The 27,328-nt window shown below is 41.6% G+C and overlaps 1 protein-coding gene across 1 annotated transcript in view; it reads right to left on the reverse strand.

Annotated features, from left to right (window-relative positions):
• CUL2 (cullin 2) overlaps positions 1 to 27,328 on the reverse strand; it is a 98,086-nt gene that overhangs the window by 41,170 nt on the left and 29,588 nt on the right. The window contains exons 5-11 of the mRNA XM_065398175.1: positions 17,119 to 17,224; positions 16,593 to 16,675; positions 6,620 to 6,716; positions 6,413 to 6,523; positions 4,847 to 5,009; positions 2,246 to 2,370; positions 676 to 783 (exon numbers count right to left, since the gene is read on the reverse strand). Of these exons, the coding sequence (XP_065254247.1) occupies positions 676 to 783; positions 2,246 to 2,370; positions 4,847 to 5,009; positions 6,413 to 6,523; positions 6,620 to 6,716; positions 16,593 to 16,675; positions 17,119 to 17,224 (793 nt within the window). The remainder of the gene's footprint in view (positions 1 to 675; positions 784 to 2,245; positions 2,371 to 4,846; positions 5,010 to 6,412; positions 6,524 to 6,619; positions 6,717 to 16,592; positions 16,676 to 17,118; positions 17,225 to 27,328) is intronic.

Consider the following 27,328-nt stretch of genomic DNA (forward strand, 5'->3'; position numbering starts at 1 on the left):
AATTGTAGTACCTAGGAACAAATGCCTTAACTGGCTATACATTTTGCAAAACAGTTATATAAACCTCATCTCCCAAAACATTTACTTGATTTTAAATAGAGTTCGGTCCTGAACACCGTAAGTAATCAGAACAGGGCAATTACCCGTGTTGAGCAATTAAACAGTTTCGACACAACTCTGTATGATCAAGTAATTTCCAACAATAAGATACAAAATTAATGTTTATTTAACATACCTGGCAACTTCAGTGATCAGAGTCTAATTCATTGTTGCCAAGAAAAAAAGGTAGTTTTGATGTTGTTTAAAAGTTGCTTAGTAGACACAATATATTATAAATATACATATTTTATTTTCACATTAGTTGGAGATAAGGGATCCATTTTCATTTCAAGATCTTCAGAGCTCTTTTGATGAGAAAGTTGTCCATCCTTTTAGGTTGAATTTGAGTACCAATGGTTGGAAAAAACATGACTGTTTCCTTCATACACAGGATCTGTTTTTGTGAGTACTAAATTACTTAGTTTTTTTTCCCCTTTGCTTTAAAACAAGAGAACTCCATGAGAGTTCCCTCCAAGGTATTGTTTTATTGTTGAACAACGAACTCTACTACACTCTGGTGAAAAAAAAGGATTACGTATTCTAGAGTGCAGTGTTTATTATATTGTGAAAAATTACCTTGTCAAGGGCACTCATAAAGTGCTGGTCACCATTCAAAACGGTGTTGATAAGTTGAACAAATTTACTATGTACTTCCAAAACTGACTCCACAAACTGAGTTGGCATCTAAAAATACACAATTCAGAAAACAGGTTTATTGAAAAATTCAATAGCTATACAAAAATGTAAAAAATTAATATAAATAGATTGTCATGGTTATTCTGGAGGAAGATTATCACCAAAAATCAAAGTCACTAACAAGTAACTGAGTCTTTAAGACAGTTTCTCTTGCATATTCACACTAGTAGGATGCAGCCATGGCACTGTTGAGTTTTGGGAATGGCCAGGAGAAGATGTGCCCTTGAGACATAAGCACCAAAACATGGCATGAAATGTGGCACCAAACTTTCAGAATTAAGATTGTAAGTGGATGTCAACCCCAAGCCTCTCTTCTAAACCAGGGGTTCCCAAACTGTGATACACATACCAATGCCGGTATATGAGCTTGATGCTCCATCCGTTCACTTCACAACAAATTTTTTAAGCAAGTTATGTTTAACCCTATAAAGTTTAGGAGCAGCTGCTCTAAATCCTAAAATCTTTGGGCCGTACTCTGAAGAAGAGTATAATGTGAATATGCAAATGCAACGTTTGAGAAACCACAGTTATTAAAGTAAGTCAGCTTTCTTCTTCAAGGTAGCATCTGCATATTGACACTTGAGAGAGTCTAAACAACAGTACCACCTTCTAGAAAAGTGGGCTGAGAGTTCTAATTTAAAAAAGTATGACAGGAACTGCCCTCCAAAAGCGAACATCAGATCTAGATGCCAAGTTGAAAGTAGTGCTGTATAAACGTGTGAACAGAACTGCAGGTGGAAGCCCTGCTTTTCTACAACAGCAGTGCCACAAGCACGTTCCACATGGGGATATAAGAAGCGAGTACTTAAAAAAAAATGAACTAATAAAATCAGGTTTAACAAAAACATTTTAGCAGAACAACTGAATAGTCAAAGTACTTTCAGAAATTCTGATGCAAATGTGGGACTATGCAGCTGTACAGCTGCTACTATACAGCAACTAAGTGAAAAAGACTTTCCTGGTACTAGGACAGGATGCCCAGACTTACAAATAAATAACATTTAATCAAACCAAGTGATATTTTTGTTTCCTAATGAACCAAAACAGCCCATTGGCAACCGTCTAGGAACAAAATTTAGCAGAACAAGAGCACCTTTTAACAGCAGAAGGCCATTTGCCACGACGACTTTACACAATTATTAAAAAAATATTGATCAAGTTGATCCAGCAAGAAGAAATTAAAAAACCTGAATTGATGCATTACACAACTGAGAGCTGATCAAAAACTGCAATTTGTGCACAAAGTTCCAAATCTATTTAACATAAACAAGATTTTAAAAAATAACAATGGTTAATAGGGTGTTTTATAAGTTACAACATGATACTGGTGTTTCTGTTCAATGCCACCACTCGTCTGTAGGCAATAAACTAAATCAGCCTAGGGAAGAAAACAAAGATTTCATCAGGAATGTAATAAGAGAGGTTAATTCAGCTGCCACAGGAAACTTACATTTTCCTGAGAAAGATTGCTGGTTGCTCTAAGGCCCTCATCATGGATATGGTTTTGTAGTTCCTGAATCATATGAGGTAAACCACTTGACACAGCACGAAGCAGAGTGTACATATTTGCCATGTCTGCAATAAAGACATACTTTTTACACAATATATTTCAAAAATCCACTACTCTAAATTAATATTTACATAGCACCATAAATCTGCATGGATCTTTACCAAAATTAAAATTAAACGGTCCTTTTCCTTGAAAAATCTTATGAAATAAATAATCTAAATATTGAACTAAAGATAAAGCGAAAAGCAGGAAAAGGAAGGATGAAGGTTGAAACACATATCAATTTTCACCTGGTAATTGATGGAGTTACAACCAATCTGCACTTCACATATTGCTAAATTGAAAGAGTTCCAAATAGGAGTGGAGTGACAAGAGGCAGTGCCCCAGTATGAAAAAGGTGGAACACCACTGGGCTAATTTATTTCCTATCTTCTATCTTCCTAGAGCTCCATGTCAGCAGGTAACAGGTGGCAAATGACAAGAGAGCTCTGGCGTCCTCTGCTAGACTTTTCTCACTTTGCTCCACATCAGCTTAGAAAACTTTTAAAATATCTAAGTGATTGTTTCCTAGGAGACAGCAAAAGGAGTCTACCATCCAATAGAAAAACTTGATTAAAGAAAACATGATATAAAATACCGAACTTTAATCCTGAAAATGTGTAGCTTGGAATATTTGTGATAGGAATGCTGCTTTATCCCTCTCTCCTCTTGGTAAGTTATTACAAGCCAGTGTCAAGGAACACAAAACAAATTAATAGATAGAAATTCATATTTCTGCATCCCAGACACAGACTTACAGTAGAATGAATGTGTCCAGCAATTCCTACTTTACATAAACAAGCAAGGAATATAATAAATCTCCAGAAGAATTATTTATAAATATCCATCAGCATCCACACAGGACGTAGTGAGGCCATCTTAAGTTCCCAGCCCACCTTTACAGAATTAGAAGCCTAAATTAACACCACCATCAGGTGTCAAGGAAATAGATATTTCATTGGATGAACAAGAAGCTGACTAGCAGTAAACACTGCTTCTACAAGATTCTAGCAACACAGGTACATCTCCCAATAGTGGGAAATGTACAAAGGCCACTCAAAGAAGAAATAATCTGAAGAGCACATAGTAAGAGGCAGGATAAACTTTATTAGTGGGCTGCTACAAGAAAAAAAGCAGTTTGGATTTTTCCCATGCCTTGAAAGGTGCTTACTACTTTGAGACACACTGGGTCCTTTCAGTAGCTATCCGCTTAGCAAGAAGACCAAGGTCGGGGTAGAAAGCACCCGTGGATTGCAGTCTAGGAAAGTCTGAGATCAGGGGAATGTCCTCAGCCACATGTAAAAAGGCAGATGTACCAACACTTTGGAGCAGTAGGGTTATCTGAGACTTGTTCTTCCTCATTTCCAAAGAAAGCTGGAATCATGAGAAACTAGTATTGTTTGGAAATGCATAAATAAAAGTAATACGGGAACTAAATCTTACAAGTTATGCTATTTTAAGCAGAGACTGGGTAGGTAGATAGGGAAGGAGAATATTGGAATTTGTCCAGGACACTGAGGCACTAGTTCAGGGGTGGGCAAACTACGGCCTACGGGCCGGATACGGCCCAGGGGATTGCCCCCCGTGGCGCTGCAGGCCCCGCGCCACTCTTCAGAAGTGGCCTGCACCACTTCCCTGCGGCCCCCAGGCGGGGGAGCAGAGGGCTCCGTGCGTTGCCCATGCCACCAGGCACCGCCCCCCGCAGCTCCCATTGGCCGGGAACAGGGAACTGCGGCCAATGGGAGCTTCGGGGGAGGTACCTGGAGGTGCGGCAAGGGCAGCGCATACAGAGCCCTCCACCCCCCCTCTCCTCCAGAGGCCATAGCGCTTCCTGGAGCGGCACGAGGCCGGGGACAGGGAAGGCATGCAGGGAGCCTGCCCTAGCCTCGGTGCGCGCCGCTGCCATCCCGGCGCCGCTTTAGGTAAGCGGTGCCGGGCCGGAGCCCGAACCCCTACTGCACCCTGCCCTAAGCCTCCTGCCTGCACCTCACACCCCTCCTGCACCCCAACTCCCTGCCCTGAGCTCCCTGCTGCACCCTGGACCCCTGTGCACCCCAACCCCCTGCCCCCCTCCTGCACCCCAACAACCCCCTGCCCTGAGCCCCCTGCCGCACCCCTCTTACACCCCAACAACCCCCTGCCCTGAGCCTCCTCCCGCAGTCCGCACCCCTCCTGCACCCCTGCCCTGAGCCCCCTCCTACACTCCGCACCCCTCCTGCACCCCAACCCCCTTCCCTGAGCCCCCTCATACATCCCACTCTCCTCTGCCCCAATCCCTTGCCCTGAGCCCCCTCACATACCCCGCACCACCTCCCACACCCCAACCCCCTGCCCCGGCCCTGCACACAATTTCCCCACCCAGATGTGGCCCTCGGCCCAAAAAGTTAGCCCACCCCTGCACTAGTTCAATGCTAATGCAGAGGGAAGAGTTCTATCTGTTTAAATCATCAATTGCAAAGTAAAACAACATACACAACACATTTAATATTTTGTGTGACTTACCACTTCTTTTCTCTTGTCTGATGATATTATGACATTCTGCATGCAGAAACTGCAAGTGATCAGCTACCATTCGCTGCTGGCATTCATGAATTACTTTACCATATGAGCTGGGGTGTAAGTACTTCCGACATCGCATTTCTTCATCTTTTAATCTACCTAAAACCTATAGGCAAAGTTTCAAGCTATAGAACAGATAAATACTACAGAACAGTTTAGGAGAGGAAAGGAGAATTGCGTATGATTTGAGAATTTAAGTAGGAAGAAGGCAAACTTGAATTTGTGCATGACACTGAGGCATTAGTTCAATGCTAATTCAGAGAGAAGAGTGCTACCTACTGAATCATTAACTTTATTTCTTGCATTAATTCCTGTTTGCATTGGTGACTCAACTACTGACTAGGCCCAAACCTCATTATAGTTTATGAGATCTAACACTGCTGACCATGCTCCTCTTGCAATTTTATTCTGTCTTGGCTTCTGTGACCCTGTTCTCTCGTGGTTCTCATCCAACCTCTCTTATTGCTCTTTCAGCATGTTCTGCAGAGGTTCCTCCTCATCCCCTTTCCAACTTTCTGCGGGAGTTCCACAGAGCTCTGTCCTTGGTCCCCTTCTCTTCTCCCTCTTATATCTGGGTAATTTCATACACAAAATACATTCAACTACCATCTAAGAATCTCTCTGACATCTCCTCGTGGATGTCTAGCCATCAGCTGAAGGTTTACATGGCTAAAATTGAGCTATTAATCTGCTCCTCTCCTCCCTCACAGTCACCTCCTTCCTCATTCTCTCTGGGCAACACTAACTTCCTGCCTGTAACTCAGGCCCATAACCTGGGCATTATTACACTCTTGAAAATTACTACACTAGGATTGCGATTCGCTGAATTGAAGTTATTTTTAAAATCTAGGATTACACATTATCCACATTTATCAGTTAATCAGAGTATAATGTCTGTAAAGTTTGAAACTAAAAAGCAATATAAAGGGCTTGGGTAGTAATATTTACTTAGATTACCCATAACAAAAATTCATAACCACCCCAGAGCAACAAGAAAGCACAAAAATGGATACAGCAAAACAGGTAATAAAATAAACATGATAGAGGTAGAAGACAATTAAAAAGGGGAAATAATTATGGAACAACTTTCTGCAGTGCGGACAGCTAGTAAAGTCCTCATTTTTGATCTTGCCAGCCAATTTATGTTCTTTAAATACAATTCATTTCATAAGCTGTTTAACAAGGTTTCTGGAAAGCCTATCTCCCATCCTTCTGATATCTATGTTCACTCTGTAAAAGTACACCATATGTGTGTTCTCATTGGCCAAGGCAATGAGACAGAATTGTAGAAACAAACATGTCTTCAAAATAAAAACCACCTATTTTTCATTTTGAGTGCATGTAGTTGTACCACCAGGAGGAAAATTAGTACAAAAATCTTTCCCTTCTAAAATAATTAACATTTTAACATATTCTATTGTATAAAAAGTAATTAACTTGTTCTGTATTCTGCCTTTACATATTTTATATACACACACAATAGATGCAAGTCAAAGTGGGGCTTCTTACCTTTTCCATATACTGTGAGCAGTTTGACTCTTGCAATAAGTTTGAAGCTTCTTGTTTATAATACTCCCCTGTTTCATTCAGAAAAGGACACTCAAAAATTTCCTGATAAAACTAAATCAAGAAAGACTAATCAAGGACAAATAATACAAGGTATTAAAGTATTAAAATTCACAATTAAAAATACACCAAGCAATCATGCATTTTTACCTTTAGGGGGAATTTTTTCTTATACTGTTCAACATGAACAAAGGAGTTAATAACCCCATGGATTACTTTCTGGTTTGGGTCTTCTCCACAGCGATCACTGAAATAGGCAAAAACAAATATGCATTCCTAAGAAACGTATGACTACTAAGAAAGACATGAGACATGGAACCCCTTGACATTGGATGGAAGATTTTCCAGTTATTGTTTTTGTTTAAATTAACCAAAGATAAAAATTTATAAAGATGAATCTTATATGATATACCAGTGAACACTGATTCAATTTCTCTCCCTCTCATTCCATGAAGACTACAGAAATGGTGATGCATAAGTCTTTGCCAGCCTCCACAGAACAAGTACTGAGTAAGTACTGAGCACATTAACAATACTAGAAGTTACATCAGCATGCTACTCAAGTCAATGAACTCCAGCTTGTTAAGAAGTAGGTAGGTAAGTAAGTAAAATCCATTTATTCCTGTCTGAATACTGGTGACATCTTAGAAATTTTGGAAGCCTTTTTGATCCATCACTCACTTGCACACTAAGCAACTGATCTCCCAATGATAGGCCGCACACAATTTATTTATCTCTATGCTGGTCATTCCTTACTACAAATGACCCACCACCACTCCTTCCATGATAAATGTCTCCAGATTATTCTCTCTCTATACTGGCTGTGACCCAAGTATGTAAGCTTGCACTTGCTGATTTCTCTCCAATAATATTTCCAACGTATTTTTTGTCTTTCCCATCCAGGAGATACAAGTGTCTTCACCAGCACCACATCTCAAAGGCTTCAGTTTTCTTCTTGTCAGCAGCGTTTGTTCCCCAGGATTCCACTCATAAGTAGTGATGGAGAAATCTTAAGCTTTTCACCCGTTGAACCTTTGTACATTCCAAGATGCCGTGGTCTTTCCACACTTTCGTAAGGAAGACCATGGCTGAGCAAGCCATCCCTGGTGATCTAATTTTTTTTGGTGTAGACTCCTTCATTAGATAAATCTAATTATCTGGGATCACCTATCTGCTGCCTCTACCACTTGACCATTAAATTGTCACGTCCACTTGCATCCTGTTATTGTTTCAACATAAATCCACTTATTTCTGAATGTGGTGAAAACTAATACATATTTCTCACTAGCAGTTTTTACTGACTTCTACATTCATTGCATCGATGGTTGCAGCGAAGAGCATCATACTTGAAGTTAGTTAAGAAGTGTCCACCAACAGAAATCCCAGCTCCTTCCTCTTTATCAAAAACTTCCAGGACTTCTCACATAATAAATTCTCCATACATGTTCGTTCTTGTCTCTCATGCTGCCCAATGAAAAAGTTTAACCACTCACTATCGCCCACTGCTGTTCACATCATGGTCTGTTACTGAAATTCGATACTAATGAGGAGTTCAATGAGATGCTTTGTAATCCCCATGTTTGCCAGTATCCTCCAGAGACGGTCATGTCAGATGACATCAAACACTTTGGAGAAGTCAATGAAACACAATCTATGGGTGATTATACGGTCTGCATTTTTCAATATGACATGACATATATTCACAATTTGTTCACATGTGCCTCATCCCTCTCTGAAACCAGCTTGCTGTGGTGATAGCTCTGCTTCTATCATTCACATCATGCAATCCTGAATTATGTACATCAGCACTTTAATTGCACGTCATAGCAGGGAGACAGTATGCTAGTTGCTGCACTCTGTAATATCCTCTTTCTTTGGTAGGGCAGAAAGATTCCCTTCATTCAGTTGTCTGGCCAATTTCTAGTCATTTCTCAGAATGTGTGCTTTAGCAGCTTCAAGCATAATAGTAAAGAACAAAACTGCTACCAAAAATTGTGGTAAGTTCCACCTTACAAATACTTTCATCTTTAATAACTTACAGCCATCATTAGCTCCTCTCTGAGTCAAACAATGTTCATTTTTGCCAAGCACTGACTCAGACAGCACATTGTATTCATCCCCTACCATCTGTTAGTGAGAAGCAAGAGGTTGCTATCAAAAAGACCATATGGTTCAAAAGCAAAAATAGTCCAGAGCAGCAAAAGGCTAGCATGTACAGGGACCGACACACACACACACACACACACTTTATTACTTTGAGCACCCCTCTAAATCCATCTAAAATTAGAAATAGTCTGCTGTGAAGCCTGCAGGATGCTGGATGCCAGAATGACCTGGTAGAGGCTTATTTCTGCTATAACTGAGACTGACACAGATACCTCTCAGGTCCTAGGTCCTAGCCAGAGGAGGAAAAGATGTCAGACCAGAAACTACTCTGTCAAGGACCAAATACTATATCATACCAAATGAAGCTCTAGCACCAACATCTGTTCTGGAATACCTCCTGGATCCACTACACACTGGATCCACAAGCACTGGCTCTTTAAGCACCATTTAAGTAATTCCAAGATTTGAAGTTTTCTGAGATCCCTTTGAACCTAAGGAGCAAGCTATATCTAGTGTTTTGCCCTTAGATCCATGGCAATTTTTCTATCACTTTGATGAGAGTTCCTCTGGAGGGTCCAAAGAGGATTATTCAAAACTGTCTCCTCCTAAATGTGAAACTCACACAGAAAGAACATCAAGGAAAAAGTGACCTTCGCCAAGACAAAAAAGCAGCAAGTGTGTTTGTTACAGACATTTTACAGACACAGCACATCTACAATCTTCTTTGTTGTGTTAGTAATGTTCTGGAGCAACCAGTACCATCAAGCTTTCTATGTACCTACAATAATGAAACTCATAAACCAAGAAACCTAGAACAGACACGTGGAACAAAAATAGTCCAGACCCAACCATCACACAAAACAGTGAACTATATATAAAGTAAAAGAAAAGATGAGGGTTCTTAAAATTAGCGACAGAATTGGCCCACTGAAGCAGCACATGCCTGGTATGCACTAGAAACTTTTGTCAGTGTAATAACATGGGTTTGCAGTGGGATTTTTTAATAATTTTTTTATATTGGCAAAAGCCCTAGTGTAGAGACAGATATACCAGCAAAAAACTGTTGTCAGTATAACCTAGTTCATTTGGGGAACTGGTATAAGTTATAAAAGCCAACGCCCATATTTGCTGATAGAAACTACGTCTACAGCAGGATTTGCTGGTATTGCTATACTGCCAAACATTTTCTAGAGTACTCACTCTTTCACTACAGGTATGCTATTATGTAAGTATTTCAAACATGACCAAAGGACTGTGTTGCAAAGATAATACGTTTTGGCTCACAAAAACTAAGGAGAAAATATTCTAATAGGTAAATGAACTCTATTGAGGTCTCCTCATATTTCAAGCCACTTCAGAGTTTTAAATTTTTATTTTTTTTAAATAAGATTATGTTTAAAAACAAACACCTTTATATATAGATATTAAAAAATGATTTTTCAGAAAATGACAATGCCCACTGCAGTACTTTAGAACAGTAATTTTCTAACAGGCACTTTATAAGTTCCTCATTTTAAAATGAGCACATATAAAACTTATTTCTGAGCAGGATAATCTTGCTATAGATTATTTTGTTAATATATTTATTGATAGAACTATGTGGAAAACTTCATCACCATGCATTTATCTGATACATCAGATGGCCTGTCAGTCAAATAAGCAGCCTATAGATACCACAAGACTGATACATTTGAACTTGCTAACACCTCCACGCTTTAGTTTTTTAAAATAAAATAAGAAAAACTGCACAACTTTTAAAGTAGAACACAGTGAAACTCATGTCAACCACACTGTTATGTCATTTTAATAACTAAATTATAGTGGTGGAATGACAAGGCAGCAGTATATTGCACACTGCACAACTGTGACCAATACGCACATTTAAGGTTCAGGATACAACAGTAAAAACATAGGCTGTCCTTGCAAGGAAAGCCTATGTTTACATTAGATGGACTTCAAAATAAATGTACTGTAGTGTTAATTCTTTAAGTAACCAGAAAGAATGCAGGAACCAATTTCCAATTACTACTTCAGATCCAAAGTTCTGTTAATAAATGTGGTTAAAAAGCTCTTTTAAAAAAATGGATCCAGGATACTTCGCACACAGTATCTTATTCTTAAGTACGTATTCCGATTCACATCTGCTTGTTTACTAGGAATTTTTGTGTGCACTAATGCCAATATTCAACATTGCAAAACAAACCAACTACTGAAGAGCAAATTATGTTGCAAATTTTGTGAATAAAACTACAAAATACATTACTGGTTTGCAATGATTATGATAGTATACCATCAGGAAGAACTCAGTTTGATTTTTGAACAAGCTGTGCTTTAAGAAAAGCTTTAAGACTTGTTAACTAGTAAAATTTGATATGGAAGTCATTGAGAATATGAAAGACTAAAATGCCATTTTTACATTTTTTTTCCTGAGTGCTACTGAATTTAATAGATTTTCTTTTTACAATGGATAATATGAACACCTCAACAACTATTAGTAATTTCATATCTAGTAAAGAAACCAGTTAACTATATGTGTTTAATAGAAAAAACTGTAACCTAGTTTTAGACAGTTTCTACTAATTACTGTCATTTGAACTAGCACTTCAATCCTTTTCAAATTATTTCTGTGTTTAGTTATTTCATACTTGAATTTTCCTCACAATTCATGATCTTGTCTGCTTCCTGCTGTATTCAAACACAAATGCAAAAGTTGACATTCAGCTTGCCTTGTAGAAGTATAGCTTGGGCTAGAGGGGGGGAACAAAGTGTGTTATATTCAGGATTATTTTTAAGTCTCCTAGTTATATTTTGCTGTCTTCTTGCTTTAAAACTAATACACATTTACAGGCTTATTTTTAAGTATAACTTAAGAGTATAACTGTCATTTGTACTTAGTTAAAGGCATAACTATAAATGTGTTTAAGATTTTAGTCAGAGGCCTTTATTAAAAAAATTCCAATTCAATTGTTCAGTTAGTATTGCACCAAAAAAAAACCTTTCAAAACACTTTATGTTATGGAAAAATAACTACTTGACAATCTAGCAATAAAAAACATTTCCAACATATCAACAGTTTCAGTGAAATATAGGAGAGACAAGGTGGGTGAGATATTCTCCTTTATTACCAGCTTTCAAGCTACAAAGAACTTTTCCTCAGGTCTAGGAAAGGTACTCAGAGCGTCAGAGCTAAATACAAGGTCAAACAAATAGTTTATCCTAAGTAGATAACCCATATTCTAAGGGACAATTCAAGCTGAAGTGGTCCATTAACACCCCTGTGTTTATGGGAGGGGGGAGGGGATTTAATGGGTTACAGATTGTTGTTTTATAAACCATAAATCCAGTGTCTTTATTAAGACCATGATTTTTAGTGTCTAGCAAAGTTATGAATTTGAGCTCTTAGGCTCATCTTTTCAAGTTGTTGTGCAGGTTTCCTTTGCAGATGAGGACTGATAGGTCAGATATAGAGATTGCTTTGTGAAAAGTGTTCAGCCACAGGTGATACGGTGTTTTTCTCTTTTATCATTTTCCTGTGTAAGTTCATTCGAGAGCACAGTGATTGTCTGGTTTCATCCATATACTTGCTATTGGAGCATTTAGTGCACTGGATGAGGTACTCCACATGTTGTGATAGGCATATGTAGGACCCATGGATCTTGAAAGGTGTGATGTGGCGGAGGTGGATCATTGTAGCAGTGGAGATAGGTCTTCAGGTTTTGCATCTGTTGCTTTGGCAAGATCTGGTGCCACTTTGAGTTGGTGTGTCCTGGTCTGTGGGGAACTTGCTTCTGATGAGTTTGGAGAGGTTGGCAGGTTGTTTGAAGGCCAGAAGAGGGGGTTCAGGAAAGATTTTGTTCAGGATGGGGTCCCCATTGAGTATGGGCTGGAGTTGTTCGATAATACCCCATATGGGTTCCAGTGTGCAGTGGCAGGTGACAACTACGGGTGTGCGGTTGGGGGGGGGGGGGGAGGATTTATTTCTGTACTGAAGTAGGTTCTCTTGGGGTATCTGGGTGGCCCATTACATAATGTGATCTACTTCTCTGGTGGAATGTCTTTGTTGGGTGAAGGCGATTTTGAGTATGTTAAGGTGTATATCCCAGACTTCCTCCTTAGAGCATATTCTGTGGTATTTGCGTGGCTGGCTAGAGATAACAGATTTCTTCATTTGTTTGGGGTGGTTAACAGATATATGAAGGTAAGTGTGGTGATCTGTGAGTTTCTTGTATGTAGTTGTCTGTAGAGTTCTATAGTTGAAACTGATCATGGTGTCCAGCAAGTTGATACTAGTGTGGGAGTGTTCCAGAGAGAGTTTGGATGGGCAGTGATTGCTGAAGTTGTGGAGGAAATCTATGAGGGAGCTTAAGTCGTCTGTACAGAGGATGAAAATATTGAATCTCAGGTGCATCATTGGTTTTGTGGTGCATTTCTGCAGTAATTCTTCTTCAAGGTGGCCTATGAAGAGGTTGGTATATTCAGGAGCCATCCTAGTACCTATGGCAGTTTGACACAGTGTTTGTTGTTGAATGTAAAATAGATGAGTTTGGCATGTGTTTTTGGGTAGGTATCCGAGGACTGTCCATTGTCTTGTAAATATTTGAAACAGGCACCCATGCCGTCATTGTTAGGGATTCTGGTATCTAGGGAAATGATGTCTATGGTAGCAAAGATGGTATTCTGAGGAACACACTAACTCAAAGTGTCACAACACCCTGCCAAAACAACAGATGCAAAACCTGAAGACATATTTCCACTGCTACTATGATCAACACCCCACATATCGCACCTTTCAAGACCTATGGTTCCTACAGATACCGATCACAACGTGTGGTGTACCTCATCCAGGGCACTATATGTCCCAATAACTACTGTGTGGGTAAAACCAGAAAGGCAATCAGGAGAGTCTTGAATGAACTCACACAGGAAAATGATAAAAGAGAAAAACATCGTATCACCTGTGGCTGAACACTTTTCACAAAGCGATTTCTCTATATATGATCTATCAGTCCTCATCCACAAAGGAAACCTGCACAACACTTTCAAAAGATGTGCCTGGGAGCTTAAATTCGTAACTTTGCTAGACACTAACAATCATGGTCTTAATAAAGTCACTGAATTTATGACTTATGACAACAATCTGCAACCCACTAAACCCCCTGTTTGTCTTATGACTCCAGGGGCGTTGTGACGTAGTGGGGCAGACTCGCTGCGAATGCTGAATGCTCCAAGGTCAGATCCAGGAGGGTCGAAGCTGTGTAAGCTTCTTGCCCTGGAGACAGTATGCTCAGAGAGAGGAGGCAGCTCCCCCAGTGTCCTGACTGGCTTTGTATGGAATAGTTCCAGAGCATCACCCCGGTGACTCCAAAGAGACAGGTGTTAACAGGCCACTTCACCTTGAAAGATACCTTAGAATATGTGCTAACTACTTATGCTACACTATCTGTTTGACCTTGTATTTAGCTGTGACACTGAATATCTTTTCTAGACCTGAGGAAGAGCTCTGTGTAGCTCAAAAGCTTCTCTCTCTCACCAACAGAAGTTGGTCCAATAAAAGATTATACCTCACCCATCTTGTCTCGCTAATATCCTGGAACCAACAAGGCTACAATCATTGGGATATATTTATGTACTAATTTTATACTGTGTTATGCATTAAAAGTTCCAGTTATAGGAGGTATAACTCCCCTTCTACTTACTGATATGCTTTTTAAAAAACACAAAACACGTAGAAATAATTGCATGAAGCAGAATTTACTTTTATGTACAGACTTGCATACTGAGTACTGTATATGAGAAGTGTGCATATAATTTAGTTTTTTATGTAGTTCAATGTTCCATCCACTTCATGTAATATTTGTTACTTCAGATATTTCCGTATGAGATGCGATTTAATACTTTTTCTTCCTACAAAGATATTGTGCAATCCCTGCACTGCTAAACTTGATTCTAAACAACAGCTACTGCAGTTGCCACTAAAATCTTCACAATTGTTCTTTGCCATAATACTAACTGCTGGCAATATTGCTTGTACTAATCATGGAAGATAGCACAAATTCTACTGTAATGTTAGTTCAGCAAAGGCAAAATTGTAAAGGTTTGACAGCAAGCACTTTATTGTCCGGTACTTGAAAGAAATAATTTTTTGTAACAATAAGGATCAGTTCTTGCTTGTATAGTGCATTTCATCATGCATAGATTATAAATTGCTTTAGAAAGGGAAGTCATTTGCCTTATTTTACAGATGGAGAAACTAAGGAACAGATGTGAAATTACTTGCTCCAGTCATCAGCAGTGCCTGTGGCAGAGCAGAAAAGAGAAATCAGGTCTAGCCACTGACGATAATGCTGCTTAGAGCCCTACAGGCACACAGTTTTTACCACTTTCAAAGTTACTTAAAAAAAAAAAAAAAAAAAATCTATCAGCCCCACTCTCTTATAGGCTCTGATCAAAAGCCCACTGAAATCAATTGGAGTCATTCCATTGACTGCATCAGTCTTTGGATCAGGCCCATAATGAAGGAATGTGATCATTTTCATAGATATTGAAAGTTCTGCTTCATGGTTGACAATAAATAGCCCTCTCTAATAAGCGTGTCAGCATCCTTTTCCTAAGAAATACCTAATTTTCATTGATCAGGCCCTCTGTCTCAGTAGTATAATTAACATTTAGGTCAGCTAATAAATAGTCAAGATGAGAATCCAGGCCGCTTGTTCTTAGTATAACTAAACAAACTTCTGCATTGCTAAGTGGTATATGCTTATGTCCCTTGTTCACCAGACTCAAAAGAGTTAAGATATGATTATCGTTACTTAACACCCAATTTATCCTTGAATCACTGTCCACATTGGCTCCAAAAGAAGTGGTCTTAGGCAGCTCTAAACATTATTAGGTAGATTACAGGCTTCGGAAGTAATGTTTCAGAAGGATGTAATATCAGTCCTTAACACATTTTCATAAAATCCAGTTGAAAGGAGTAGAAATGAAATATGAATCATTACGAGTATGCTATAAAGCAATTACAAAGTGCTTCATTTCACTATATTCAACCAGTATAGAAATATTAACCTTCACAACACACTTCCTTATGTGCAGTAGGTAAAAATCCCCAACCAGATATATAAAGGGAGACACAAACACTGTGTCTAGCTCAAGGTTTCTCTTCAACTCAGCATTAGAAGTAGGAAGAGAAACAAGAGTTCTAGTCTCAAGTCTTAGGTACTAAAGAACATTCCCTCTGGATTATAGTTAGGCTTGGCAGGATTTGATTTGAACTGTTAGTCCTTAGTAAACATCTATTTCACCTGACACACTGAAACAGATGGAAAAAAAATATCCATTGGTAACAGTCGGCAAGCACGATGTCCCACCTACTTTGTGCCTACAGGAATCCAGCCCCATAGCGGCGCAGGGAACTCTCTACAGCCCCACTATCATGGTCCCATTCACTCACACACCAGCTGGGAGTGTGGGGGCCATCCCCAGGCAGGAGCCATGCAGCAAGGGGGTGGCCTCCCCCAGGAGCTTCTGCTCTGCACTGCCAAGATGACAGCTTTCTGCACATCTCACAGCTGCAGGGATCCAGTGTCATCAGTCCTGTATCCACACAGGTAGCCCCCTGTAACCCCAGTGTGAAACTGGAAATTTTTTTAAATAGGAAAAAAATAAATTAAAAAAAGCTTAAAAATAAAAATTGATATTAACTGAATTTCAAATAAATAACAATAATCAAATTCTTCCAGGCCTAACTATAGAGAATTAAATTTTTCAACTCGGGTTCTCTTTCTGCACAAGTAAATCGCAACAGAAGTGTTTATATTTTCGACAACTAAAGCTTCTGGCACATTAATGAGGTAATAGCAGCACGGTCAGAGTTGGTTTATACTAAAATAAGAAAGCAGCTTAGCTGAAGTCCAATGAATTCACAGGCCTCTCCAAGCAAACAATTACAAACAAAAAAAAAAAAAATTTAGACCAGATTAAAAACACTGTAACTAATAGAAAACAAACAAGCACTCACTTTTTGATTTCTCGGAGGAGCATTCGAATGAGGATGGCCTGCAGTGGCTCAATCATTAATTTTCTCCACATATCAAGTGCTAGCTGTAAAGATACAAACATCACAGAAAACTTATCCCATAGTAAATGCAGTTTAAAAATCCAAACTGAAGCGAGATTTGGGCAGGAATTAACATCCTTCCCAATATTTGTTTCCATTCTCAATTCTTTTGTTTGACAAATCCCAGATATGCTTTATCAACAATATTTACACAGATCCACACCTACATGTGTTTCTCCCACCCCCAGGTTGTACCTTATTTAATTTTGCTTTTCAGATAAGGAACCGACAAGTCCTCTATAAAACTTTTTAACCTGATTTTCCAAGGTGCTCAATACTCCCACTGAAAGTCAAGCTATATATTTTTAGGTTGTACACAATTTTAAATTTTAAAAATCAACATTTAAAAGAACACAGTTGAATTATAAGATCTGTTTTTATGTAGAGTTTATGGTTACCTCTTACATCTACTTTCAGAGGTACTTACCTCTCCTATTTCCATCAGTGGTTCACTTATATCCACACCTCCATAGCCATACTGAAGATCAGCTTCAGTTAATTTGTTCTTCTTAATAAACTGTGTGTTGAGGTACCTATGGAAACAAAAGCAGTCTTATCAACCCCCAGAGCATAAAACTGAGTGAGATGCTAAATGCTTCAATAACCTTTGTAACCACACAATGTCTTTAGCTTAGTGGAAGGCAAGAAAGCAGGTGACTTTGAAAATGACTATTACATAGATAAGACCTTTTGTATAAAAACAAAGACTGTAGGACCTCCCTGAATTAATTAATTTGAACTATAGCATTTAAAAAAAAAAAAAAGGCAATTTTTTTTTTAAAATTGCCAGTGATGGAAAATTGCCACAACCCTTAGCAAGTTGTTCCAATGTCACAGAGTAAAAGTTTAAGGCCAGAAGGGACCATCAGATCATCTAATCTGACCTTCTGCATATTACAGGCCACCACCACCACCCAGCACCTGTATACTAAACCCAACAACCAAAATTAGACCAAAGTATTATAGCCCACAGGAAACTAAACTATTATGTGTCACAAGCAGAGGGACAGGAGGGATCAAGATGCATCAATAACTGACATCAGTATCAGGGAATTCATGAAGAGAGATATACCCAGATAATCCCAGCAAGTGACCTGCACTTCATGCTGCAGTAGGGTGACGAGATGTCCCGTTTTTAAAGGGACAGTCCTGTTTTTTGGGACTTTTTCTTATATAGGCGCCTATTACCCTCCACCCCGTCCCATTTTTTCACAGTTGCTATCTGGTCACCCTATGCTGCAGAGGAAGGTGAAAAACCTCCAAGGTCACTGCCAATTTTATCGGGAGAAGCATTCCTTCCTGACCCCACATATGGTGATCAGTTAGGCCCTGATCATGTGAGCAAGAACCAGCCAGCGAAGCATGCTCGGTACCCCCTCAGAGCACTGCTCCACCCCATCCAGTGTCCGATTTCCAGCCTTTTGCTTCAGAGGAAGACCAGCAAAAACCACACCCCAGAACACACTGGAGGGGGTACATCAACTCATCTAGATATTTGCCTAATTTTACAGCAGGCTACATAAAAAGTATTAGCAAAGTCAGTAAAAATTAAAATTCATACACACAATTACTTGTTTATACTGCTCTATATACACACTATACACTGAAATGTAAGTACAATATTTATATTCCAGTTGATTTATTTTATAATTATATGGTAAAAATGAGAAAAATAAGCAGTTTTTCAGTAATAGTGTGCTGCCACATTTTTGTATTTTTATGTCTGATTTTGTAAGAAAATAGTTTTTAAATGTGGTGAAACTTGGGGTATGCAAGACAAATCAGACTCCTGAAAGGGGTACAGTAGTCTAGAAAGGTTGAGAATCACTGGGCTAAACAAGCCAACCTCTTCCAGTCTCCTCTCATAAAATAGAGCCTATTCTCCTGATCATTCTCGTAGCTATTCTCTGCACCTGTTCCAGTTTGAATTCATCTTTCTTAAAGATGGGTGACCAGAATTGTACATGGTATTCCACATGAGATCTTACCAGTGCCCTATACCAGGGGTCGGCAACCTGCGGCACGCGAGCTGATTTTGCCTGGCATGCGGCTGCCAGCCAGGGTCCCGGCTGCCGGCGCCGCTCAGCCCGCAGCCGGCTGAGTGAACAGAACCCCAGGCCGGCAGGAGGCTGAGTGGGGCCGGTGATCGGGACCCCAGACCGGCAGCAAGCGCGCCCCCCGGCTCCCCTCTCACCGCACTCAGGCTCTGCGGCTCCCGGGTGTGTGAGCCGCCGCTGGGGCGCGGGGCCCTGATCCTGCTCCGGGAGGGGCGGTGGCAGCTCACATGCCCGGGAGCCGCAGAGCCCAAGCGCGGTGAGGGGGGAGCCGGGGGGCGCACGGGGACCACTGCCCGCATGCAACCGCTGCAGGAGCCTCCCCCCCGGGGGGGGCCACTGGGCCGCAGCCCGGGCAGGCGCACCCCCCGGCTTCTCCCTCACCGCGCTCAGGTTCTGCGGCTCCCGGAAGTCTGAGCCCCCGCCGCTGCCCCTCCCAGAGCTCCCCCCCTCGCGCTGCCTGAGCACTCTGCGGGGGAGGGGCTGTGCGCGCAGCAGCGTGTTTTGCCTCCACGTGGAGCCAGCGTCTGACTGGCATGGGCATGGTAAGGGGAGTCCTGGGGGGCAGTCAGGGAGCATGGGGAGGGTTGGAAGTTCTGGGGATCCTGTCAGAGGGCGGGGAGTAGTTGGATGGGGCGTGGGAGTCCCTGTCGGGGTGTGGATAAGGGTCAGGGCAGTCAGGGGACAAGGAACAGGGAGGCTTAGGTAGGAGGTGGGGCGCTGGATGCAGTCAGGGGACAAGGAGCGGGGGGGGGGGGTTGGAGGTTCTGAGGGGGGCAGTCAGGAGGTGGGAGGGAGTGGATGGGGGCGGGGTTCCCCCCCATCCTCTCTTTTGATTGTTGAAATATGGTAACCCTAGGTGAGGAGGAAGCCGGGGGGGGCGCATGGGGGCTGGTGCCCGCATGCATCTGCTGCAGCCTGCAGGAGCCCCCGGGGGGGGGGGGGCGGGCTGCAGCCTGCGCAGGAGGGGCGCGGCAGCTCCCCGCTAGCGGGACACTCTGGCTCTACGGTGCCTCCGGAAGGCGGCTCCTCCCTGCCGAGCTGCTGCAGCGGCCCAAGCCCAGCAAAGCCAGCGAGTGGACTCGGGGCGGGGGCCGCCGGGGTGGGGTGGGCAGGGCTCGCAGGGGGGGCTGTGCACCCTCTAGGGGAGTTCACGGGGCGGGGAACCTGGTCTGGGGAGCAGCCCCTGGACACGGCTGGCCGCTGGGGTCTATAAAGGCTCGTCGGGATTTGCCCCTCAATGAACCAAGGGGAGGGGAGGTGGAAGTTTCGCCTAGGGCGCAAAATATCCTTGCACCGGCCCTGCCCCAGGGGGTGCGTGCACCCCAGGTTAAAAACCACTGCACTAAACTGATAAGATCTGCATTTTAATTTAATTTTAAATGAAGCTTCTTAAACATTTTAAAAAACTTGTTTACTTTACATACAACAATAGTTTATAGACTTATAGAGAGAGACCTTCTAAAAACGTTAAAATGTATTACCGGCACGCGAAACCTTAAATTAGAGTGAATAAATGAAGACTCGGCACACCACTTTTGAAAGGTTGCCGACCCCTGCCCTATACAATGGCATTAATACTTCTTTATCTCTATTGGAAATTCCTCACCTGATACATCCTAGGATCGCATTTGCCTTTTTCACAGCTCCATCACATTGGTAGCTCATCATCATCATCCTGTGATCAACCCACACACCCTGGTCTCTCTCTTCTTGGCTTGGTGCTCCGGTGACAAGATAGGGATATGGGTTCCGTCTATCGCCCCACCACAGTTTGGGAATCCCATTGCAGCAAAGCCATCCACTATGACCTGCACGTTTCCCACTACCCTTGATATCACCAGGTCTTTCATTGCCCTGGCAACTTGGATCACAGCAGCCCCCACAGTAGATTTGCCCACTCCAAATTGATTCCCGACTGACCGGTAGCTGTCTGGCGTTGCAAGCTTCCACAGGGCTATCGCCACTCGCTTCTCAACTGTGAGGGCTGCTCTCATCCTGGTATTCTGGTGCTTCAGGGCAGGGGAAAGCAAGTCACAAAGTTCCATGAAAGTGCCCTTACGCATGCGAAAGTTTCGCAGCCACTGGGAATCGTCCCACACCTGCAGCACGATGCGGTCCCACCAGTCTGTGCTTGTTTCCCGGGCCCAGAATCGGCATTCCACGGCATGAATCTGCCCCAGTAACACCATGATTTCCACATTGCTGGGGCCTGTGCCTTGTGAGAGGTCTATGTCCATGTCAATTTCCTCATCACTCTCGTCGCCGCGCTGCAATCGCCTCCTCGGCTGGTCCTGGTTTTGCTTTGGCATGTCCTGGCTCTGCATATACTCCAGGACAATGCGCATGGTGTTCATAGTGCTCATAATTGCCGCGGTGATCTGAGCGGGCTCCATGATCCCAGTGCTAGCTATGGCGTCTGGTCTGAAAAAAGGCGCGAAACTACTATCTGACGGAGGGAGGGAGGGAGGGAGGGAGGGGCGAGTGACGACATGGCGTACAGGTACAGGGAATTAAAATCAACAAAGGTGGCTGTGCATCAGGGAGAAACACAAACAACTGTCACACAGAATGGCCCCCCCAAAGATTGAACTCAAAACCCTGGGTTTAGCAGGCTGTTGATTTCACGGAGGGAGGAGGAAGCAAATGAATATAGAACAAATCTATTTTTTACATCTTAAGCTGGCAGACAACGGTGCAGCATGACTGATAGCCCTCGGCATCTTCTGGGTGCTTGGCAGAAAATACTGGGCGCTTGGCAGAAAATAGCATACTACGATTGATAGCCATCATCGTCGTCAAGACTGTTCGCTAGGACTGAGCATGTCTGCCCAGGTGCCCCTGATCGACAGCCACTGCAATATAATGATGATGGATACCCATCGTAATATACCATCTTCTACCAAAAGGCAAGGGGCTGCTACTGTGTGCAATGCAGCCCCACGTCTGCCAGCCCCACGTCTACCAGCACCCAGATCGCCCTCGGCCTCTTCTGGGTGCTTAGCAGAAAATACTGGGCGCTTGGCAGAAAATGGCATACTTCGACTGATAGCCATCATCGTCATTGTGAAGGCAGCAGAATATGACTGGGGGGATGGGAGACTGGGGGACATACGGAGTTCCAGACACTGCTGTACGACGACGACGGTTACCAGTCGTAATACACCATCTACTGCCAAAAGGCAAAAGGCAAGGGGCTGGTGCAATGCAGCCCTACGGCTGCCAGCACCCAGATCGCCGATGAAGGCTACCAGTCATGCTGCACCATCTACCGCCAAAAGGCAGTTAGCTGCTGCTGCTGTATAGCAATGCAGTACCACGTCTGCCGGCACCCAGATGACATATGGTGACGGTGAGCTGAGCTGAGCGGGCTCCATGCTTGCCGTGGTATGTTGTCTGCACAGGTAACCCAAGTAAAAAGGCGCGAATCTATTGTCTGCCGTTGCTCTGACGGAGGGGGAGGGGCCTGACGACATGTACCCAGAACCCCCCGCGACACTGTTTTGCATCATTCAGGCATTGGGATCTCAACCCAGAATTCCAATGGGCGGCGGAGACTGCGGGAACTGTGGGATAGCTACCCATAGTGCAATGCTCCGGAAGTCGACGCTAGCCTCGGTACTGTGGACGCGGTCCGCGGACTAGAATAGAGCATTTTATGTGGGGACACACACAATCGGCTGTATACAACCGATTTCTATAAAACCGGCTTCTATAAATTCTACCTAATTTCGTACTGTAGACATACCCTAAGATACACAACTTCAGCTACGAGAATAGCGTAGCTGAAGTCGACGTATCTTAGGTCGACTTACCTTGCATCCTCACGGCGTGGGGTCGACTGCCGCCGCTCCCCTGTCGACTCCGCTTCCGCCTCTCGCCATGGTGGAGTACAGGAGTCGATGGCAGAGTGATCGGGGATCGATTTATCATGTCTACACTAGATGCGATAAATTGATCCCTGATAGATCGATCACTGCCCGCCGATCGGCCGGCAGTGTAGACGTACCCTAAGTTTACTTCTCATTACCTGTGCTCTTTTGATTACTTTTTTCATTTATCTCTGCCTGGTAACATTTACTTTGCTTGATTTCAGATTCCTCAGGTGTAGTGAAGCGTGATGATGTGTGTAACAGTCATCTTTTGTCCTACATTTATACAGAAAATCAGCATTCATCAAAAACTCTATAAAGGAAAACACTGTATTCAGAACACCTCAACTAAAAATTCCCTATTTAGAAATATTTAAACCTGTACTCGAAGGCCTCCTGAGCCAATATACGGTATATTTTGGATATCCCAAACTTGAACGTAGGTAACACGAACACAATGGATGACTGTAAAAAGAATCTGGAGGTCATGGTTAAGGCTACGTTTATGTTACGGAATCCGTGACTGCCAGAGACTCCATGACATTCTCTGCTTCAACCACAGGGGCTGCGGGAATCTTCAGCTGGTAGCCAGAGGGGCCCTGGCAGAGTTCCAGGGACAGATGACAGCAGCGACAAGCGACAGGGGACCCCCTGCAAGATTCCAGTGACAGGTGACAGACTCCTGAGGGGGCCCTCCTCAGGATTCCAGTGACGGGAGACAGCCTCAGGGATGCCTCGGGTGAGCGACTAGGAGTGTCCCATTTTCTCTTTGGGAAATATGGTCACTCTGCAGCTCCCAACCGCCATGGGCGAAGGGGGCCCCCCTTGCAGCTTCCAGCTGCCACTGGCACATCTCCCAACCACCACAGTGGCAGGGGAAACCATGGAGCCGCAGCAGCAAAAGTCACAGACAGGTCACAGCTTCTGTGAATTTTTGTTTATTGCCCATGACCCGTCCGTGACTTTTACTAAAAATAACCATGACAAAATCTTAGCCTTAGTCATAGTAGATAACCAACAGAGCATGAGCTCATAGTGCAATGAAATGGCTAAAAGGGCTCTAACATGGCCATTGAATGTAGCAGATGGGGGACAGAGAATAGGAATAGGGAGCTGGCATTACCTCTATGTATAGAATTAGTAAGATTTACTGGACTACACTACCCAGATCTGGAATTCACAATTCAAAAAGGATGTTAAACTGGAAAGAGTTCTGAAAAGAGCTACAAGGATGATTCAAGGTCTGATGGATTCTCCATCACTTGAAGTCTTTTAAATGAAGATTGGAGATCTTTCTAAGAGATATGCTCTACCTCAACCAGGCGTTATGGTCTTAAAGTAGAAATTATTGAACGAAATTCTCTGGCCTGTGTTGTGCAAGAGGTCAGCCAGAAGGAACGATTATGATAGTCTTGTCTTAAAAAAAATCTGTGACTGCCCCTTGTCTCACAGACGTTTGTTTTTCCTAGTTAAATATTTTACTTAGATCAGTTCTTACAAAGACCGGACATTTGAGAAATTGAGACAATACAAACTTCAAACATCAGATTTCTATGAATTATTCCAGTTATACCACTACCTCGGATCCAAACCAGATTGAGAAGAAATAAAGCAGCCAACATCTTTGAATCTGTGTTGATAAAGGGATTCATTGCAAAGTTGGATTGATACAGAGATCAATAAGTTGCAACATAAGAAATAAAAAGGGGAAGTAGAGTTTCGGGGTACCACAGAAAATGATTCCTTAAAAATATCAACACAACCACTTTCTCACCACTACAAAAGTAGTTCCAGTGGAAAATAATTGCACACTTCTAAGACAATCACTGACCCAAAAAAACAAAAAACAAACAAAAAAAACCCCCACATACACACCACAGCTCAAACCAGATACAACCAATGTTTTAGAGGACATGGGGCAAGTTTGACAACCACTTACATCACATACAAATACATAGTTTAAAAAAAAAAAAAAAAAAAAAGTTAAAATGGAGTCATTTCACTTACAGCTTCCCAGAGCTGCAAAGTTTGTGTTGTAAACACAGCACGGAACTAGGAGGTGGGTGGCGGGGTTAGTTAAAAAACTTGATATTTATTTTTTTTAAATATATAAATACTTCTGTTAGTCTCAGGTCATGTAATCTGTTTAGTGAAATTTATAGGCCAAAGTTGACCTGACACTATCCCTTTAAACAGAAGCAAGACCTCGGTGAGGGATTAATTATGCTTTACTCTTATGAGATTTGCTCATTATTATTGTCGATCCAAGTTGTCAGAATTTAACTCTACTACTCTTCAACCTAAAATTGTATATACATTTAGCTCAAATATGTGCAGACATAAATTAGCACCATTCTTTTTAGGAAGTAGGAGGATCACAAAGGAGAGATGTGGGAAGATGTTACCAAGTGGATATCACTTTAACACCTGAGACTCATAATTTTGCTTTATGATGCTAACTGTTGCATGCTTAATGATCACTTAATAGTACATGACCTTGCTAATTTGTAATTACATGCAATTGGATCATGCAGAACTATACATATTCAGGTTCTTTGATTGTTTTGCAAGCACATTTGGATATCTACATATCTAACTGCTGTATCCATTGCTAATGAATGTGTTTTAACAGATTCTTTGTAAGTAGTGCTATCTGGGCTGATTTATCCAATTTATTATCTGAATTTTGTTTTATCCGCTCATTCCTGCCTTATTGCCTGTGAGAAGTAAAATGGTAATAAAAAAGCTTGACATAACAGAACTGCCAGGATAGGAACATGTTTTACTGTCTCAACCCCCTAGCCCTTGCCTCCCCTCTTTCTATCCATCAGTGAGCCACAACATGACATCACCTGTTGTGTAAATTCTATAGAGCAGATATGAGTCCTTACTTGTTTCTGTGATGTGCTTAGTATCTTTTTGTGCATTTGAAAATAGTAAATAAAGAATTCCACATAAGGTTACAAAAATGTTGCATACTCCTAAATTGTAGTTATACTCTGAACAGCAACTCTAAAAAATGGACTATAGGATCATAAATTTTGTTTCATGATCTGACTAGCCCTCTGACTAGTCAAGAATAGCTAACTTTGAGATGTTAAAAGTAACTGATAGGAGTACATAAACAGATACACAAATTTCTTCCTACACTAGTTCATGACTGTAGAACATTTAGTTAAATTGCAATCCTACATTAATATTTGCCTGTATTATGGAAGGATTGGATTTTTATTCTTGTGTTAAATGAGATGGATGCTTTACATAGAGCAATAGAGGTAGTTTACACCAGTAATCTGTTTGAGACAAAACTACCTAAGTCCCATGTATTCCAGTTTGCATGTTAAAAAAAATCCTCACAGCTCCAAACTGCTAGCCCTGCAAATTAAGCCTGGGCTCTGAGAGTCAAATTAGGTTCTCTCCTTCTCGCACAATGAAAGTTCTGCAAGCTCCATTAGCCAAGTTATATCTGTTTAATTTCACTGTATTGAAATTGTACTCTCAGTATGCAACTAACAGGAATCAAGCAAACAATTCTGATGACAGATAGGAGGAACAGAATCTACATCACTCAGTGTAAGCTGTATTGGCTCTTCAGTATTATCAGGAATAAAAAGCAGTACAAGCTCCTTAAAGAGAACAGAGGGTATCATTTTTAATGTAGGTTCACAATTTAAGGGCTCTGTACTGATCTTTGGACTTACACATGCATTATTAGACAATATGTATGACCCATTCAGCTCATGTATGAATATTCAGTCCAGCAGTCTTCTTTTCTGCTGTGCAAATTGCATGAGTGATTATCCACAAGTACTATAATTGTAAAAGGTATTTACTATGATTTGGTACATACAGACGGGATTAACAGCCAGTTTTCATCCCCACAAACTAAAATGCAAATCTTGCTGTGCAACGTTTATTACTTATTCTGATTCAAATGAGTGAGCACTTCATTGGAAGGCAAAACACAGCACACTTCAGATTTCTTAAAGACACAGCTCCTTTCCAAGTGAAGAGATCAGCGAACAACAAAAATGTGTTTCACATTTTGAAGGATCCTTAGGCTTAAAGTCAATGGTATACATCAAGGGAAACATGATAGCACAATACTTCTCTGGCCCTGATCTTAAGTGTGCCACGTTAGTGTACCATTTTATACAAATGGTGCTGCTCTACAATATAGTTGTGTAATACTTTAATTGGTTTTGCTTGTAACTAAATTACTGGATAGTGTGGTGCTGTAGCCAGAACTTTTTGCTATGTGAGCTTTTGTATTTAAATATGTATTTTTTAATTATATGTAGTAAAAATATGTATTTTTTAAATTTCATTTTTAAATTAAATAGAATCTTTAGATGTATAAAATACCTTCCGTTCTTCTGCAGAGCCAGCTGAAAACAAACACAAATCTGTTAGATATGTGCTTATAACTTTAGTGATGCTCTTGCTTCAATGATGAAGTTGACAAGAGTATAAACACACTTTCTGCTGTATCTAGTCATTTGGGATGTCCAGGTTGAGACACCTTCATGGAGTCTTTTTTTTGGATGGCGGATACTTAACATTTTCTGAAAAGCAGGCTGTTTTAAAACATCTAAATTGGGCACCCAAAAATTACTAATCTCACTCAAAAATCTTGGCAAATATTTCTATCTGTAATTAAAGTGAGGGGAATCATATTAAATAGAAAAATTGAGGAAGAGGGATAGGGGAA

The sequence above is a fragment of the Emys orbicularis genome, chromosome 2, assembly GCF_028017835.1.
Source record: "Emys orbicularis isolate rEmyOrb1 chromosome 2, rEmyOrb1.hap1, whole genome shotgun sequence".
NCBI lineage: Eukaryota > Metazoa > Chordata > Testudines > Emydidae > Emys > Emys orbicularis.